Below are 19,317 nucleotides of genomic sequence, written 5' to 3'. Positions count from 1 at the left end.
AACTATCTACAAGCCGTATATCTGAAGCTTTTCACATCTGAAGTTCCTTTTTGGGGATTTTTTTTTTTACCAAACAGCTCTAAAATTAACCAAAGTCCTTATTAAAAATAACTGCTACAACTAACAAATCAGAACAGCACCAAGCCACCTGAAACCACCACAGCTACGCAAGCTTCGCCTCCATCCCACTCTATTCACAGCCTCCATCTCTACACCCTAGTTGTAAGTTTATTTAAATAAGCTTACAAACTACATTCTTTAAACTTTTTCTTATCCTTCTCTGGCAACTCAAAACATGCCTCCAAAAATAAAAATCAAAAGATAACATTAAATTTACAAAAAAATAACAATATTAAAATAAACACCTTTGAATGTTTTACACCGTGCATTCCATTTTTATTTTGGAAAATAATATTCATCAGTCGTATCTTTCTTCATTATTTTTACTTGTTTTTCTTTCCCTTTGTTAGCCGGATTTTATGCGAGGGTGATTTTCTAGGGAGCATGTGTCTGCTGAGAGATTTGTCCTCAGGAGATGGGGCTCCATGGGGAGGATGAATATTGACCGGATATCCAGTGGCGCCATTTGGAGGGGGGGCAGGGGGGGCCATGGCCCCCCCCCCTGATTTCTGGAGGGGCCCAATTTCAACCACGTAATTCTTTGTTTATTCGTCCTTGTTCTACTTTTTTCTCTTTTTTTTACCGTATTTCTACTGTGAATTATTACTAAATAGCAAATTCAAGATACTCGACGATTATTGCATTTCAAGAAAGTATCCTGTTTTTGCCGTTCTCCCTAATTAATTTATGGTCACCCTTTTGGCAGGGGTTTGTAAAGTCCTTTCTGGGCTCGGAGTACTTCTGTGACATTGAAGTCTCTCCAGTGATTAATGAATCCCGTCAGTCGGCACATTTATGTGTAGGCTAACATCTGGAAAAGAGGGTATCCAGACCAGGGTGTCATTCCAGTTTTGTATTTAGTTTCTCGTTACCCTTCATCAAATAAAGAACCGTGAAACAGTGTTGAGTTATGTTCAAGTTCAAATCGGATTATTGAAACATGAGTTCATCCGGTGCGAGTGGTGCAAAAAAAGGAAAATAAAAGCCCAAAGGAAAGAAGAAGAAATAAAGATGCAACGACGATTGGCTTCGTTTTTCAAACCGACTGTAAGTAAATCTACCACATTTTAAATTTTGTTTCGTCGACCAATCTTACTGAACGAACCAGAACAAGAGCTACGAGCTCATATGGCACTTGTTACGAGTAGGCAGTACAACAAAGGAGATGAGCCCGTCACAAACCACACCCGCCACTCCAAAAATGCGGTTCGGAGCTAGAAATAGAATATGCAGTTTCACTCAAGTCGGTGCATTTCTGGCATTGCCTCGGATCATCTGGAGCAGATGACTGTTGTAACTTCCAAGTTTCAGCACAATAAACCTATTCATTTAATCCCTAGACGTGCAACACGGTTTCCGGTACATCCTTCCAGCTGCCCCTTTCGCGGCCGAATCTGGCTCGGACACTCGTGAACGGATCATCTAGAGCATCTTGTCTCACCACCTATCAAGTTTCACTCGAATCTCAGCATTTTTCAATAAATCCCCCCCCTCCCCGACCGTGGTCGGATCTGGTTCGGACAGTAAAATATGTCATCTAGGGCATATGCTTACTTTACATTCCAAGTCTCATTTAAATCGCTGCACTCATTTGACCCATATGCGAGCCACACAATTTCCCGGCCCCCTACTGTGGCCGAACACGACTTGAAAAAATAAAAGTCACATCTTTGACATCTCCGGTTCCCGTCCATCAAGTTCGACTGGAATCGGAGCGTACCCTATCCAATCCCTCGACTACAAGCATTTCACGAGTTTCCCAGTGGGCGCCTCCACCCCCCCCCCACAAATATCGGATCAGATCCAGACTTGACATGGAACATCTGAGACGATATTTCTTTCCACTTGCCAAGTTTCATTGAAATCCAATCACCCGTTTAAAAGTTATGCATGCCACTAGTTTCCGGATTCCCATCCCTCCACTCCCCCCACAATGGTTGGATCGGGGAAACGACTAATCTCAAGTTAGTCTGTTTGAGTCCCTGATATGCCTGCCAAGTTTCATCGTCCTATTGCATCAGGAAGTACCGATCTCGCGGAATTGCCAGAAATCCGGACCCCCCCAAGTCCCCCACAGTGCCCCCATAGAGGAGGGGGTCTTCCCCCTCCTCTACACCCCGCTCTTCATGCTAAAGTTTTTCAGCATTTGTAAAAAAGTTACTTACTGTTTTAATAAAACGCCCTTTGTGTTTGAGGAGTCGTTTTTAAAGAATTGGGACAATTTTAACTTTAGGATAAAGAGCGCAGTGTTGAGGAGGAGGCAACCCCCCTTGTATATGTAATAATTCTTGTTATTTTTAAGTTTTAATAATGCTCCTTAATTTCAGTTGAAAAAACTTGTTTTTCTATTTAATTTCTGATCATTTTTTAAATAAAGCCAGGAAATCTGGCTTTACCTCCACGGAGAAATCCCCCTTGGAAACATCCTCTGAACAATACGATCCTGGTTAAAATTTACTGGGACAATTACCCTTAACACGTCCAAGCGTGAAATTGAGCCAGTAAATAGAAAGCAAGATATATAAAGAAATTTTGTATAGGAATTCTGGAAAATTTTTCCAGTACACAATTTCCCCTAAAAAGTTCATCCCCTAGAAAATTCATTTTCCATGGAAAATTCTCCCCGAGCTAAGTCCCCCAGCCAAAAAAATCGTCCTCCCCTTCCCACCCTAGAAATGTATGCATGCTTCCGAATAAGAAATACTATATGTAAACAATGGTCACATTTTTTAACTTGAAAACCTTTTCCCAAGAGCTCTGGGGTTTCATGTTATCTCCAAAGACATTAATATTAGGCCTTTCAACGATGTTGAACAAAATAGCTATCTCAGGTTTTTGGTCAGGGGAATTTGGGGAAAAATGGCGTGGGAGGGGGCCTAGTTGCCCTCCAATTTTTTTGGTAACTTAAAAAGGGCACTAGAACTTTGAATTTCCGTTAGAATATGCCCTCTCCCGATGTCTTGGCCCACTGGTTCGATATGATCACCCCTGGGCAAAAAAAATAAATAAATAAACACGCATCCGTGATCTTTCTTCTAATATGAAGTACAAAATTCCACATTTTTGCAGATAGGAGCTTGGAGCCTCTACAATAGGGTTCTCTTAATACGCTGAATCTGATGGTATGATTTTATTATGATTATATGAGTTATAAGGGTGTTTCAGCCATTTTTTGAAAATCAGGCACATTTCTCAGGCCTGTAACCTTTGAAGGGTAAGACTAAACTTAACAAAATGTATTTAAAATCAGCATAAAAGTTTAGTTCTTTTGACATATCTATTGGTATCAAATTCCGTTTTTTAGAGTTTCGGTTACTATTGAGCCGGGTCGCTCCTTACTTACAGCTCGTTACCAAGAACTGTTTATAAGATAATGCTCAGACAAATCTTGTTGAGTTTCTTCTTTTGAAGAGGATAGATAGAAGAAAAAGCGACAAAGATAAGAAATTTCAAACCTAATAAGTTTTCGTCCGCATGAATTACTATGGCTAGCTTCAGTTTACCTTGCTTCAAAAAGTGTTTAATCACCCGACAGCAGTACTCGTGCATCATATTTTGTGTTTATTGATTCTAGGTTAAAATATAGAATCAAGGGAATGATAGCTTTGCAAGGTAATCCTACATAAACAAAAAAAATAAATAAAGAAGTGTATCACAGAAACCTATAAAACCTATAAAAACCTACAAAACATAAAATTGAATAGCACATTGGACTTAATTGAATGAAATAAAAAAGACATGTTTTTTCAACTGAATGTAAGAAGAAACATTAAAGCTCAAAACGGATAGCAATTTTTAAGTATATGAAGGGGTTCACCCCCTCGTCAATACTCGCTCTTTACGCTGTTCAAATTTGGTTCCAATTCTTTAAGAATGACTCCTGAATCTCAAAGGCCGTTTGATTAGAATAAATATCTCTTTTGAAAGTACTAAAAAAAAAACTTTAGCGTAAAGAGCGAGGTATTGACGAAAGGGTGAACCTTCTCATATGTAATAATTTCTTTTCGTTTTAAGTTTCAATCCTGCTCCTTACTTTGAGTTGAAGAAACTTTTTTTTCATTTAATTTCTTATTCTTTTTTTAATAATGCTTGGAAATCCAGTGCCCCCTTGATCGAAAATTCAGCTCCCCTACATAACCTCCTCTCCTCGAGCTGCCCCCCCACCAGAAAAAAACTGAAAACGTCTGTATACTTCGCAATTACCTATACTATTTATAAAAAAGGGCAAAGTCCACAAATTGAACACCTTCCCCCAGAGACTTTGGACAATTAAGACATCTTTAAAGACATATTTATTAGATTTTTCAAATATATTAAACAAAATGGCTGTTTCAAAATTTTGATCAGGTGACTTAGGGTAAAAAGAGGGTGGGATGGGGCCTAGTTGCTCTCCAAATTTTTGGTCATTTGAAAAAGGGCACTAGAACTTTTAATTTACCTTTGAATGAGCCCTCTTGCGATATTCTAGGACAACTGGGTCAATACGATCACCCCTTGAAAAAAAAAAAATAACACGCGTCCTTGATCTTTCTTCTGGCAAAAAAATCCAAAATTCCTCATTTTAGCAGATAGGAGCTTGAAACTCCTGCAGTAAAGTTCAGTGATGCGCTGAATTAAATGGTGAGATTTTTGTTAAGGTTATATTACTTTCAGGGGGGGGGTGTTTTTCCCTTTTTTCGGAGATAAGACAAATTTTCTCAGGCTCGTAACTTTTGATGGGTAAAACTAAATTTGATACAACTTATATATTTGAAATTAGTGTACAAATCTGATTCTTTTGATGCATCTATAGGTATCAAAATTCCGTGTTTTAGAGTTTTGGTTACTATTGAGCCGCGTCGCTTTTTACTTAAAGTTCATTACCACGAACTAATTGATTATAGCTTCGTAGTTGAATTGATTATGTTTTTTGTTGTTGCTTGCTCTAAATTTTGTGTTGTTTTCTATGTTAATTATGTACAATTCACGTCCTAGTTCTTATGGCACTTGATATCTACCAAGTGACATATAGCGATCGCAAATTCTGTTGGTCTGTCGGTCCCGGTTTTGCTACTTTAGGCATTTCTAGGTAAGCTAAGACGATGAAATTTGGCAGGCGTATAGACCAAATTAAATTAAAAATTGTTTCCCTGATTCGACCATCTGGGGGGAGTGGGAGGGCGGTCAAATCGGAAGAAATAGAAAAAATGAAGTATTTCTAACTTACCAACGTGGTCGAATCTTAATGAAATTTGATATTTAGAAGGCTATCATGTCTCAGAGCTGTTATCTTAAATCTGGATCGGATTTGGTGACATTTGGGGGAGTTGGAGGGGGGACCTAAAATCTTGGAAAACGCTTAGAGTGGAGGGATCAGTATGAAACTTGGTGGAAAAAATAAACAGTTGTCCTAGATACGTGATTTACATAAACGGAACGGATCTGCTCTATTTGGGGGAGTTGGGTGGGGGAGGGTTAATTCTCAAAAATTAGACAAAATTAGGTATTTTTAACTTACGATGGAGTGATCGGATCTTTATGAAATTTCATATTTAGAAGGACCTCCTAAATCGGATCTCTTACTTTAAGTTCTGACCGGATCCAGAGTCATTAAAGTGGGGTGGAATTGGGGGGGGTCTAAAAACTTTGAAAACGCTTAGTGTGGGGGGATCACGATGAAACTTGATGGGAATAATAAGCACAAGCTATAGATACGTGATTGACATAATTGGAACGGATCTGTTCACTTTGGTATGAGCTCTAGCAAAATTCTAAGAATCAATAGATTGATTTAAAAAGAAAATCAGAGGCTTAATGCCGGTTGGGATTTAAAATAAAAGCTGTGAGTCACGAGGCCCTTCTAAATATCAAAATTCATTAAGATCCGATCACCCACTCGTAAGTTATAAATACCTAATTTTTTTCTTACTTTTCCTCTCCCTTTAGCCCCCCAGATGGTCTAATCTAGAAAACGACTTTATCAAGTCAATTTATGCAGCTCCCTGACACGCCCACTAATTTTCATCGTCCTAGCACGTCCAGAAGCACCAAACTCGCCAAAGCACTGAATCCCACCCCCTAGCTTCTCCAAAGAGAGCGGATCCATTACGGTTACGTCAATCACGTATCTACAACATTTGTTTATTCTACTCACTAAGTTTCATCCCAATTTATCCACTCTAAGCGTTTTCCAAGATTTCCGGTTTCCTCCTCCACCACCCCCCAATGTCAACAGATCTTGTCGGAATTTTAAATAAGAGCTCTCAGCATAACTCACATTTGAGTTCTCAGCATATGTAAAATTGCCAGAATGGCCTTTTCAAACATTCCGTATTGAATTAATCTCCTCTTTTATTTTATTTGATTAATCTCCTTTTGATTCTTTTATTTGATTCTTTTATCTCCTCTTTTATTGCCAATGGAATAGAGCTGTTCCTTGAAGATAAGAATTAACTAAGGGTGATTTCTGTAGTTTATATTAAAAAAGTTGTTCGACAAAAACGCTAATACCCTCAACTAAATACTGTGAAGTAAACAGAGTCAAAGATTCATTCCATGATTCATCGTTTTAGCTCAAATTACGCGATGTACGGCAAGCATCAAAAATCACATGTAACGGCTTTGATCCAATAAAATGTAGATTTCTAACTGTCTCAAAAATGGAAATAAAGCCTTAGAAGATCTAGTCAAATAAATAGGTTAGACTACATACAAGAGCAAAATATTATTATACTAATCCAATTTCAATTAGACTTTCAACCTACTTATCATTATAATAATTTGGGCAATAATGACGCCTGAATGCCAAAAAGTACCTATAGGACTAATATAAAAGGACTAAATGTTAAAACTAGCATAATCATAAAAATAATAGTTTATGTGTAAACTCACTATGAACAAGAGCTAAGAGCTAATATGAAATCCGGACCCCCCCCCCCCCCCCCAAGTCCCCCACAGTGCCCGGATCCGGTCCAGTTATGTTAATGACGTATCTAGGACTTATGACTCTTCTTCCGACCAAGTTTCACCCCGATCCCTCCAGTCTATAAGCGTTTCCCAATATTTCCGGTCCCCCTCTAACTCCCCCGAAAGTCACCGGATCCGGTCCGGATTTGAAGTGGGATGTCTGAGACACGAGGTCTAAATATCAAGTTTCATTAAGATCCGATTACCTGTTCAAAATTTGCAAATACCTCAAGATTCCAGATCCCCCCTCCCTCCACTCCCCCCACGATGCTCGGATCGGGGAAGTGACTATTTCCAACTTAATCATTTGGGGTCCCTGATATGCCTGCCAAGTTTCATCGTCCTAGCGTATGTGGAAGTGCCCGAACTAGCAAAACCTGGACAGACCAACGGACGGACAGAAATTGCGATCGCTATATGGCACTTGGCCGAAGGGCAAGTGCCATAAAAAAAGAATACTCAGCGACCTATTCTTTGATACTTCGAATAATTATCCCATCTGGATGAAACTTAATAATTTACAAGAGGACACATCCAAGTTGCAAATTTTGTCGAGTATTTAGTAAACTAGAAATATAACTATCGGTGAAGTACTGATAAAAGAAGTAACTGGGACATCACTTTTAATTTGTTTTTAATTAAAACTTGATTACTCTGTAGGATAGTGATGCTGGGACGTCAAGGGACAACCCATCGGCAACCGAAGTTTTACCGACAAACGAGCAGACCCTGGACGTGAGACACATTTCTGAGGAGACAAACCTGCGCGAACCACAAACGGAGGAAATGGCTTCCAGAACGATCAGTACCGATTTGTCCGTGAACCCGTATGATAACCCCTGCCAACCAGTTTTGACTGACTATCCCGCCACTACCATCGGGAATCGCACACGAAAATTTAACAGCTCCTATTTCTTGGCATACCCATGGCTCGAATATTCGAAAGAACAGGACTCGGTGTTCTGTTTCAATTGCCGACATTTCAGTGGATCCTCGCTAAGATCAGGCGAAAGGTATGGAGCTAGAGCATTCATTGACGTAGGATTTAGAAAGTGGAAAGACATTTCTGAACTGATACGGCAGCACGAAAACAGCGACCGACACAAAGCATGTACCATTTCTTTGACTCAGTTTAAAGCTATTGAGACGGAGGCGGCCGAATCTGTTGCGTCATGCCTCTCCAAAGAACGCGAAAAGGAAATACTAGAGAATAGACAGTACGTAAAAGCTCTACTAAAGACTACAGCATTACTTGGACGGCAAGGTCTTGCGTTTCGTGGCCATGATGAAGGGGAGTCTAGTGCCAATCAAGGGAATTTCGTAGAGACAGTACATCTTTTAACAGAAATCAACCCGGACTTGATGAAAAACTCTCGTAAGGCCTATGGCCATTACATGTCACACGAGTACCAAAACGACTACATTGAGGTCATAGGAAATGAAATCAAAAGTTCTATCGCGAAAGAAGTCAGAGAAGCAAAATATTTTGCCGTTCTTGCTGACGAGACAAAAGACCTCTCGAAAAAGGAACAACTCGCGATCTTAGTGCGCTATGTTCATGACCTGAAAATCAAAGAAAGGGCCATAGGTTGCTACCACATGCGCAAGGTTGACGCTGAGAGTTTGGCCGACTTCATTTACAACGAAATAAAGGGTGTCGGCCTTGACTGGTCAAAGTGTGTTGGACAGTGCTATGACGGGGCCAGTGTAATGAGCGGACACTTTTCAGGAGTACAGGCCCGTCTCCGGGAAAAAGCACCACAAGCGGTGTACACACACTGTCATTCCCATAGATTTAACCTTGTCATTGGCGATTGTATGCAGAAAATACAAAGAATTTCATCAGTATTTTCAGTTTTGCAAACAGTTTACAGTTTCGTCTCCAACAGCAACACTCGATACCAGTTGTTCGTCGAAGCCCAGAAAACTGCCAATGTGCCTGTGCTAACGCTTGAAAGGACAGTAGTGACACGTTGGTCTTACTGGTATAGATCAGTGGCTAAGATCCTGGTTAGATATGACTGCATACTCGCAGTTCTGTCAGTAGTTCAAGAATCTTCTGACAGGGAGGCAGCGGCAGAAGCTACGGGCCTTAAGAACCAGCTAGAGTCGTTTCCCTTCATATTCAGTTTGCATGTCATTCACGAAGTTCTTGCAGTGATAAACCCTCTTTCTGAACAACTACAGGCAGCAGATCTGGTCATCTCAGAAGCTTGCACTTTAATCAGTGCAACAAAGAACGAACTGAGGAAAATGCGTGATGACGAGTATTTTCGTGTCCTATACGGCAAGTCTAAAGAGATGGCCATTAATGTCGGAGCTGATCTGTCGGAAACAAGTGCTCTCTCTTCAGCCATACCTGTTAAATCAAAACGAGTTCAGAAGATATCCGGAAGACTAAGAGACTATTTGACGACAACAACAATCGGAAAGCACAACATTGACTCCGAAAGCACAACAACGGAAGACAAAATGCGGAGAGAGTTCTACGAGGTTTTGGACAGAGTGCTAAATGAGTTTGAAGAGCGTTTTTCTGTCCAGCTGCCAGTGCTAGAAGCCACACGTTGCCTTAACCCCAAATCCAAAGATTTTATGGACTCAGATTTACTTCTTGTGATCGCGACATACTTCGATCAGGCGGGAATCGATACTATGCAGCTGAAGTGTCAAGCTTTAATAGCTCGTGCATTTGTGTCGCAGCTTCCACAGAAACCGGCAAACGCTTAGATGTCTTCGAACGCCTCGGAGGATTGAAAGAACCTTATTCTGAGCTTCTTAAGGTCGTCAGGGTAGTCCTCACACTCCCGCTCACTACGTGCTCAAATGAACGTTTTTTCTCTGTGTTGACATTTGTGAAGGACTACCTCCGGACAACGATGGAAAACGAGCGACTTTCGCATTTGCTGCTTATATTCTCTGAGAAAGCTGCAGTGAAGGAGCTCAATTTTGAGAAGCTTGTCGACGACTTCGCAAAAATGAAGCAAAGGAGATATCCATTGCTGAAGTAACTGTACGTAAGTTTCTGATTTATACAGTAAATGTTCTATTTTGGTACTGTTTTTGGTCCCTAAATAAGCTGCAAAATGCGAACCCCAAAGGTAGTACGGTACCTAAAGGCATGTTCGAAAATTTTAAAATTTTTAAGGCTGGATGGGGGCCCGAAATCGATTTTTGCCCCCCCCCTAAGGTTTTCTGAAATGGCGCCACTGCGGATATCGCCAAACTTCTCGATAATTAGGCAAGCTATTTGAATGATATGTAATTTCCTTACTTTAGTGTCTCACTTGTCCTAAAGGAATGAAGTGAAATTACTTTAAGTTTGAAAAGCCTATATCAGCTCTGATGTGTTCCTTGTTAGCCTTGTTACCAACTCTTGCTATTACCTTACCTTAGTTCCTCCTGTGCCGCCAGAGGCACCCAGGGCATCCAAAAAGAGCCGCCAGTCGTCCCTCATATGTGCTGCTGCCCAGACGTCTTCCCACTGGGGTTGGACTATCGCATTGATGTGTCTTAGGTCCCGCTGGTACGTACGACGAAGTGTATTCTTCGGCCTCCCTCTTCTTCGGGTTCCCTCTGGTTGCCACTCCAGTACAGTTCTGGGGAGTCTGTCTCCCTCCATACGGATAACATGCCCCAGGTAGCGCCATCTTCGTTGGCGTATGACATCTGTTACCAGGGGCTGGCGCGAGATAGACCGAACAGTCTGGTTGGTTATGTGGTCTCTCCAGTTAATGTTCAGTATTCTGCGAAGACAGTTGTTCTCAAAGGCAAGAATCCTCTTTTCTTGGTGTTGGTTTAATTTCCAACATTCACAGCTATAAAGGAGGGCGGTGATGACGTTACTGTTGAACAGCCTCATTTTCAGTTTCAGGGAGTACTTTTTCGATCGCCACACTGGTTTTAGTCGATTAAAAGCTCCACTGGCTTGTCCAATCCTAGACTGCACCTCCTTTTCGCTGGATCCAGTTCGTTCGACTGTACTTCCAAGGTATCTAAAATCCACTACCTGCTCTACCGTATTGTCCCCGCACTTTAAGCCCAGTGGTGAGTCGCTCGTTGCCATGCTTTTTGTTTTGTCCGAGTTGATCTTTAGTCCCAAAAGACTCGCTTTCTCTCGGATTACTTCGAGAAGATCCTGGAACCTTTCCTTGTTTGCCTCCATCAGGGTGATGTCGTCGGCGAAATCAAGATCTGCTAGTCGTTTGTTGTCGCAGATTTGGATACCAAACCCCGTGCAGTCTCGGAGCACATAATCGATTACAAGGACAAAAAGCAAGGGGGAGAGGACACACCCCTGTTTGACACCGGACATGATATGGAAATACCTTGTATTTCCTTCGTGGGTCCGAACGCAGCACTCGGTGATTTCGTATAGGGCAATGATCAAGGATACAAGTTTTTCTGGAATGCCGTAATATCGGAGGATATTCCATAGCGAATCTCGGTGTATTGAATCGAAGGCTTTTTCGAAATCCACAAAGACAAGGTACATCTTTTGCCTCCATTCATTGCATTCTTCGATCATCATGCGTAGGACATATATAAGGTCGGAGCAGGAGCGGTATGGGCGGAAGCCATTTTGCTCGTCTCGCAAGTGCTTATCTAAAGCTGTCTGGATGCGACGAAGGATTATCTGTGAGAATAGTGTCCCCGAGATAGAAAGGATACTGATGCCCCTCCAGTTATCGCATTTTGCTGCATCTCCTTTCTTAAAAAGCTTGATGAGTGTGCTTTTTCTCCATTCTTCGGGGACTTTCTCTGATTTCCATATACATGCAAAGAATGTGATCCACACAGTTATGCAAGCGCCTAAAGAGGCTTTGATCATTTCTACTGATATCCTGTCGCTTCCTGGTGCTCTGCCGTTCTTCAGTTTGCGAGCGGCTTGTACCAGTTCTTCGGTTGACGGTTCTTCCGTATTGATTTGAAGTTCCAGGAAAGGGGTTGTGGGGATATCTGCTGTGTTCGGAGGACTAGGTCGGTTGAGAACTTTCTCGAAGTGTTGGGCCCAAACTTCAGAGATTTCATCAGGGGCTGTGACTGTCTTCCCGTTTCCGTCTTTTACTGGTCCATTTAGATTGCGACGTTTCCCGATGATTTCATTGGTGATTTTATAGACGGCTCTGGAATCGCCGCGCTTGGCCGCTTCTTCTGCCATAGCTGCCTTTTGTTCTAGAAAGTTCCGTTTATCTCCCCTTGCGCTCTTTTTCACCAGCTTGTCTTGGTATCGATACAGCTGGTTAACTCTTGCTATATATTTTTATATTCTAATTGGTCAGTCATAGCATTCCAGTATATATTTAATAATTAGCATTATTCAACTCATCAAAAAATACTCATGACATCCACAGGTGTGGCCATGTGACATTATTTTACTCTTAAGATGTTATGTGTGATTAAGATGTTATGAATTTTATTTTCATTGATCTGCTTATAAGGTATTAAATTACAAAAAAAAAAAATTTAACTGAGAGCAAGGAGAAACATTAAAACTTAAAACGAACAGAAATTACCCCGTATATGAAAGGGGCTGTTCCCTCTTCAGCGCCCTGCTCTTTGCGCTAAAGTTTGACTCTTTCTCGCAACTCTACTTCTTAAAATAGTAAAAACCATCACGTAACACTTAGGCAAATTTGAAATTTTAATTAAAAAAAAGAAGCAATTAAACACACATCATTAATCTTTCTTTTGGCAGAAAACGGAAAATTCCACATTTTTTTTTATATAAGAGCGTGAAACGTCTACAATAGGGTTATTTGAAATGCTGAATCTGATGGTGTGATTTTCATTAGGGTCACTTGGTGATTTGGGGTGCCCCCCCTTTTCTCAAAAGTTGGGCAATTTTAATAAGACGCGTAACTTTTATGGGTAGAATTAAACTCGATGAATTATATGAATTTTGAATTGAGATCAAAATTCGGTTCTTTTGATGTATCTATTGTTATCAAGACTCTGTTTCCTAGAGTTTCGGTTAATTGAGCCGCATCGCTCATTGCTTGCAATTCGTTCGAACTGTTCATTTTCCCTTACCATGCTTGGTGTTCTTAAACAATAATTCCGCGTTGTGCTTGGGTATATTTAACTGTGCAATTGCTTAAAGAAGAATTATGGCTTAAACGGCTGTTGTAACGTAGTAAAGAGCGAGCCATAGCCCATAGTAACAAAAAGTTAAAAAAGGGGCTTAGAAGAAAATTACCTAGTTAAAAAAAATGCAATCTGACACTGATTCAGAAATGGTAACTATGATTTCGTTTCTTCCTAAAAGTAAAAGTTAATTGCGAAAACAAATGTGTGGTGACTTCGAAAAAAGGCTGAAACCCCTCGAAAATTGTGTCAGATCAAAATAAAGTGTACCATTGGAGTTAGCATAATCGAAAACCTAGGAAACGAGATTACAGTCCCCCTCCTTGAACAACAAGGAAAATCACTTTTTTGATGGGTAGCACTGATCCGTCCCCTGTTTTTTCTTTGTTTTCTTTTTCTAGCATGGCTAGGGGGTGACTAGAAAGAGATGTGTAATAGCTCATTATAAAGGAAGTCAAATTTTCTTGTGCCCTTTTAAGTGACCAAAACACTGGAGGGCAACTAGTTCCCCTCCCCAATGGCTCCATCCCCAAAAGGTCATCCAAGCAAAATTTTGAGATTGCCATTTTGTTTAAAATAGTTCACAGTTCCTATAGTTCCAATAGTTGCTTGGGTATATTTAACTGTGCAATTTCTTAAAGAAGAATTATGGCTTAAACGGCTGTTGTAACGTAGTAAAGAGCGAGCCATAGCCCATAGTAACAAAAAGTTAAAAAAGGGGCTTAGAAGAAAATTACCTAGTTAAAAAAAATGCAATCTGACACTGATTCAGAAATGGTAACTATGATTTCGTTTCTTCCTAAAAGTAAAAGTTAATTGCGAAAACAAATGTGTGGTGACTTCGAAAAAAGGCTGAAACCCCTCGAAAATTGTGTCAGATCAAAACAAAGTGTACCATTGGAGTTAGCATAATCGAAAACCTAGGAAACGAGATTACAGTCCCCCTCCTTGAACAACAAGGAAAATCACTTTTTTGATGGGTAGCACTGATCCGTCCCCTGTTTTTTCTTTGTTTTCTTTTTCTAGCATGGGTAGGGGGTGACTAGAAAGAGATGTGTAATAGCTCATTATAAAGGAAGTCAAATTTTCTTGTGCCCTTTTAAGTGACCAAAACACTGGAGGGCAACTAGTTCCCCTCCCCAATGGCTCCATCCCCAAAAGGTCATCCAAGCAAAATTTTGAGATTGCCATTTTGTTTAAAATAGTTCACAGTTCCTATAGTTCCAATAGTTGCTTGGGTATATTTAACTGTGCAATTTCTTAAAGAAGAATTATGGCTTAAACGGCTGTTGTAACGTAGTAAAGAGCGAGCCATAGCCCATAGTAACAAAAAGTTAAAAAAGGGGCTTAGAAGAAAATTACCTAGTTAAAAAAAATGCAATCTGACACTGATTCAGAAATGGTAACTATGATTTCGTTTCTTCCTAAAAGTAAAAGTTAATTGCGAAAACAAATGTGTGGTGACTTCGAAAAAAGGCTGAAACCCCTCGAAAATTGTGTCAGATCAAAATAAAGTGTACCATTGGAGTTAGCATAATCGAAAACCTAGGAAACGAGATTACAGTCCCCCTCCTTGAACAACAAGGAAAATCACTTTTTTGATGGGTAGCACTGATCCGTCCCCTGTTTTTTCTTTGTTTTCTTTTTCTAGCATGGCTAGGGGGTGACTAGAAAGAGATGTGTAATAGCTCATTATAAAGGAAGTCAAATTTTCTTGTGCCCTTTTAAGGGCACAGGAAAAGGGCACTGAAGGGCAACTAGTTCCCCTCCCCAATAGCTCCATCCCCAAAAGGTCATCCAAGCAAAATTTTGAGATTGCCATTTTGTTTAAAATAGTTCACAGTTCCAATATCTATAGTTTTGGTAATGATATAACCTTCCATAATCCCTAAAGAAAGGGCTGTACGTTGTATCGGTATCGGAGGTATCGATATCACGGATAACGGTATGGCCGTATTGTTATCGGGCGTACTGGTATCACAGGTATATTAGACAGATTTTTCAGACCTCATATAAAAGATATTGCTCATATCTATGTCCTTCCTATAAATTCCACCATCAGGAAGTTCCGAATGCCACTGAAAACGGCACTTTCGGCACCATGTCTAAAGTGGAATAGCTGGGTCTAGTGAGCTACTAGAAATTTTAAGGGTGATGTTTGATTGCTCATTCGAAAGCTATTGCTAATATCAACGTGATTTTTTTCAATTCTACCATCCTTAAGTGTTATTTAGCACTAAAAACAATACTTTTGGTTTCAATTACTAAGTGGAAAAGCTTGTAAGTATAAACCATATCATTATTGTAATAATTATTGTCCAAAACCCTAAACACCCTTAACTGGAGGTTCGCAAAAACAGCTCCCGTATGTTCCTCCCCCAAGCCCCATTAACAAGCTACGCAATTAAGATACAAACACCGAATATATAAATTTAGACTGTTCTAGGTGTGGCTCTGTTACTACAGCATCAGACTTCAAATTAGAGTGTATTAAGTTCCATTCCTGCTTGTTTTTTTTCTATCAAGATTTTGTCTCTTCCATATGAGTATTTTTCAGATAATTTTACTGTTTTTGTAAAAGCAATGCACTAATTTTCAAAGCATATCCTGGGAGGATATTATTTAAGGCGGTGACGTACTCAAAAAATAATTACGGTGGGAGGGGAGCCGGGGGTCCTTGGGCCGACCAACAGAAACTAAAATTAATTCCTTAGGAAAAAACTGTATTTTAAGGCATTGCTTTAAGCTTATTTCAGCTCTTTGAATGCAAGTTTTGAGTAGGGACTAAGGAATGAATGATAAAATCGAGCAGATTGTAACAAATTCTATACCCCGAAGAATGGCGTAATCTTGTCAAAATCTTGTTCCCAAATCAAGTGAAAATGACAGGGAAAACAGAAAACTTAGCCATATAGTAATGAAAAAGGTAAAGATGTACTAAAGAAAACTGACCTATTTCAGTAGATGCTTGAATTATGCACGCTTCTCTTAGTTTTAACAACAATTTCTGAGAAAATAAATTTCAGCTGGATGGGGGGGAACTGGGGTCTGGAAGGGGCATTTGCTCACTCTGTCCCATAGCAAAGTGGTTCTGGAGCCATTCAAAATTGAATTGTTATACTTACTTATTGCGCAAGGTTGACGCTGAGAGTTTGGCCGACTTCATTTACAACGAAATAAAGGGTGTCGGCCTTGACTGGTCAAAGTGTGTTGGACAGTGCTATGACGGGGCCAGTGTAATGAGCGGACACTTTTCAGGAGTACAGGCCCGTCTCCGGGAAAAAGCACCACAAGCGGTGTACACACACTGTCATTCCCATAGATTTAACCTTGTCATTGGCGATTGTATGCAGAAAATACAAAGAATTTCATCAGTATTTTCAGTTTTGCAAACAGTTTACAGTTTCGTCTCCAACAGCAACACTCGATACCAGTTGTTCGTCGAAGCCCAGAAAACTGCCAATGTGCCTGTGCTAACGCTTGAAAGGACAGTAGTGACACGTTGGTCTTACTGGTATAGATCAGTGGCTAAGATCCTGGTTAGATATGACTGCATACTCGCAGTTCTGTCAGTAGTTCAAGAATCTTCTGACAGGGAGGCAGCGGCAGAAGCTACGGGCCTTAAGAACCAGCTAGAGTCGTTTCCCTTCATATTCAGTTTGCATGTCATTCACGAAGTTCTTGCAGTGATAAACCCTCTTTCTGAACAACTACAGGCAGCAGATCTGGTCATCTCAGAAGCTTGCACTTTAATCAGTGCAACAAAGAACGAACTGAGGAAAATGCGTGATGACGAGTATTTTCGTGTCCTATACGGCAAGTCTAAAGAGATGGCCATTAATGTCGGAGCTGATCTGTCGGAAACAAGTGCTCTCTCTTCAGCCATACCTGTTAAATCAAAACGAGTTCAGAAGATATCCGGAAGACTAAGAGACTATTTGACGACAACAACAATCGGAAAGCACAACATTGACTCCGAAAGCACAACAACGGAAGACAAAATGTGGAGAGAGTTCTACGAGGTTTTGGACAGAGTGTTAAATGAGTTTGAAGAGTGTTTTTCTGTCCAGCTGCCAGTGCTCGAAGCCACACGTTGCCTTAACCCTAAATCCAAAGATTTTATGGACTCAGATTTACTTCTTGTGATCGCGACATACTTCGATCAGGCGGGAATCGATACTATGCAGCTGAAGTGTCAAGCTTTAATAGCTCGTGCATTTGTGTCGCAGCTTCCACAGAAACCGGCAAACGCTTAGATGTCTTCGAACGCCTCGGAGGATTGAAAGAACCTTATTCTGAGCTTCTTAAGGTCGTCAGGGTAGTCCTCACACTCCCGCTCACTACGTGCTCAAATGAACGTTTTTTCTCTGTGTTGACATTTGTGAAGGACTACCTCCGGACAACGATGGAAAACGAGCGACTTTCGCATTTGCTGCTTATATTCTCTGAGAAAGCTGCAGTGAAGGAGCTCAATTTTGAGAAGCTTGTCGACGACTTCGCAAAAATGAAGCAAAGGAGATATCCATTGCTGAAGTAACTGTACGTAAGTTTCTGATTTATACAGTAAATGTTCTATTTTGGTACTGTTTTTGGTCCCTAAATAAGCTGCAAAATGCGAACCCCAAAGGTAGTACGGTACCTAAAGGCATGTTCGAAAATTTTAAAATTTTTAAGGCTGGATGGGGGCCCGAAATCGATTTTTGCCCCCCCCCTAAGGTTTTCTGAAATGGCGCCACTGCGGATATCGCCAAACTTCTCGATAATTAGGCAAGCTATTTGAATGATATGTAATTTCCTTACTTTAGTGTCTCACTTGTCCTAAAGGAATGAAGTGAAATTACTTTAAGTTTGAAAAGCCTATATCAGCTCTGATGTGTTCCTTGTTAGCCTTGTTACCAACTCTTGCTATTACCTTACCTTAGTTCCTCCTGTGCCGCCAGAGGCACCCAGGGCATCCAAAAAGAGCCGCCAGTCGTCCCTCATATGTGCTGCTGCCCAGACGTCTTCCCACTGGGGTTGGACTATCGCATTGATGTGTCTTAGGTCCCGCTGGTACGTACGACGAAGTGTATTCTTCGGCCTCCCTCTTCTTCGGGTTCCCTCTGGTTACCACTCCAGTACAGTTCTGGGGAGTCTGTCTCCCTCCATACGGATAACATGCCCCAGGTAGCGCCATCTTCGTTGGCGTATGACATCTGTTACCAGGGGCTGGCGCGAGATAGACCGAACAGTCTGGTTGGTTATGTGGTCTCTCCAGTTAATGTTCAGTATTCTGCGAAGACAGTTGTTCTCAAAGGCAAGAATCCTCTTTTCTTGGTGTTGGTTTAATTTCCAACATTCACAGCTATAAAGGAGGGCGGTGATGACGTTACTGTTGAACAGCCTCATTTTCAGTTTCAGGGAGTACTTTTTCGATCGCCACACTGGTTTTAGTCGATTAAAAGCTCCACTGGCTTGTCCAATCCTAGACTGCACCTCCTTTTCGCTGGATCCAGTTCGTTCGACTGTACTTCCAAGGTATCTAAAATCCACTACCTGCTCTACTGTATTGTCCCCGCACTTTAAGCCCAGTGGTGAGTCGCTCGTTGCCATGCTTTTTGTTTTGTCCGAGTTGATCTTTAGTCCCAAAAGACTCGCTTTCTCTCGGATTACTTCGAGAAGATCCTGGAACCTTTCCTTGTTTGCCTCCATCAGGGTGATGTCGTCGGCGAAATCAAGATCTGCTAGTCGTTTGTTGTCGCAGATTTGGATACCAAACCCCGTGCAGTCTCGGAGCACATAATCGATTACAAGGACAAAAAGCAAGGGGGAGAGGACACACCCCTGTTTGACACCGGACATGATATGGAAATACCTTGTATTTCCTTCGTGGGTCTGAACGCAGCACTCGGTGATTTCGTATAGGGCAATGATCAAGGATACAAGTTTTTCTGGAATGCCGTAATATCGGAGGATATTCCATAGCGAATCTCGGTGTATTGAATCGAAGGCTTTTTCGAAATCCACAAAGACAAGGTACATCTTTTGCCTCCATTCATTGCATTCTTCGATCATCATGCGTAGGACATATATAAGGTCGGAGCAGGAGCGGTATGGGCGGAAGCCATTTTGCTCGTCTCGCAAGTGCTTATCTAAAGCTGTCTGGATGCGACGAAGGATTATCTGTGA

The 19,317-nt window shown here is 41.0% G+C and overlaps 2 protein-coding genes across 2 annotated transcripts; both read left to right on the top strand.

The window, feature by feature from the left end:
• The first annotated feature begins 596 nt into the window (after window positions 1-596).
• On the top strand, window positions 597-9,792 carry LOC136028461 (zinc finger MYM-type protein 1-like). Its single transcript, XM_065706303.1, has 2 exons — window positions 597-1,167; window positions 7,726-9,792. Exons 1-2 carry the CDS (start codon window positions 1,132-1,134, stop codon window positions 9,790-9,792), a joined length of 2,103 nt encoding a protein of 700 aa, XP_065562375.1. The 5' UTR covers window positions 597-1,131.
• A 5,304-nt stretch (window positions 9,793-15,096) lies between these two features.
• Window positions 15,097-17,405, top strand: LOC136028460 (zinc finger MYM-type protein 1-like). The gene is made up of 2 exons (XM_065706302.1): window positions 15,097-15,132; window positions 16,287-17,405. The coding sequence occupies exons 1-2, from the start codon at window positions 15,097-15,099 to the stop codon at window positions 17,403-17,405; spliced, it is 1,155 nt and encodes a 384-aa protein (XP_065562374.1).
• The last annotated feature ends 1,912 nt before the right edge of the window (window positions 17,406-19,317 follow it).

This window comes from Artemia franciscana, chromosome 6, assembly GCF_032884065.1.
Source record: "Artemia franciscana chromosome 6, ASM3288406v1, whole genome shotgun sequence".
Lineage (NCBI taxonomy): Eukaryota > Metazoa > Arthropoda > Branchiopoda > Anostraca > Artemiidae > Artemia > Artemia franciscana.
The sequence above is the reverse complement of the archived record's forward strand: the minus strand, read 5'-3'. Positions and strand labels throughout refer to the sequence as shown.

Excerpts from the sequence above, each read along its gene's own strand:
- LOC136028461 (XM_065706303.1), top strand. The coding sequence starts at position 1,132 with ATGCAACGACGATTGGCTTCGTTTTTCAAACCGACT. Across the intron at positions 1,168-7,725 it reads CTTCGTTTTTCAAACCGACT|GATAGTGATGCTGGGACGTC; the intron begins GTAAGTAAATCT and ends ATTACTCTGTAG.
- LOC136028460 (XM_065706302.1), top strand. The coding sequence starts at position 15,097 with ATGGCCGTATTGTTATCGGGCGTACTGGTATCACAG. Across the intron at positions 15,133-16,286 it reads CGGGCGTACTGGTATCACAG|GTTGACGCTGAGAGTTTGGC; the intron begins GTATATTAGACA and ends TTATTGCGCAAG.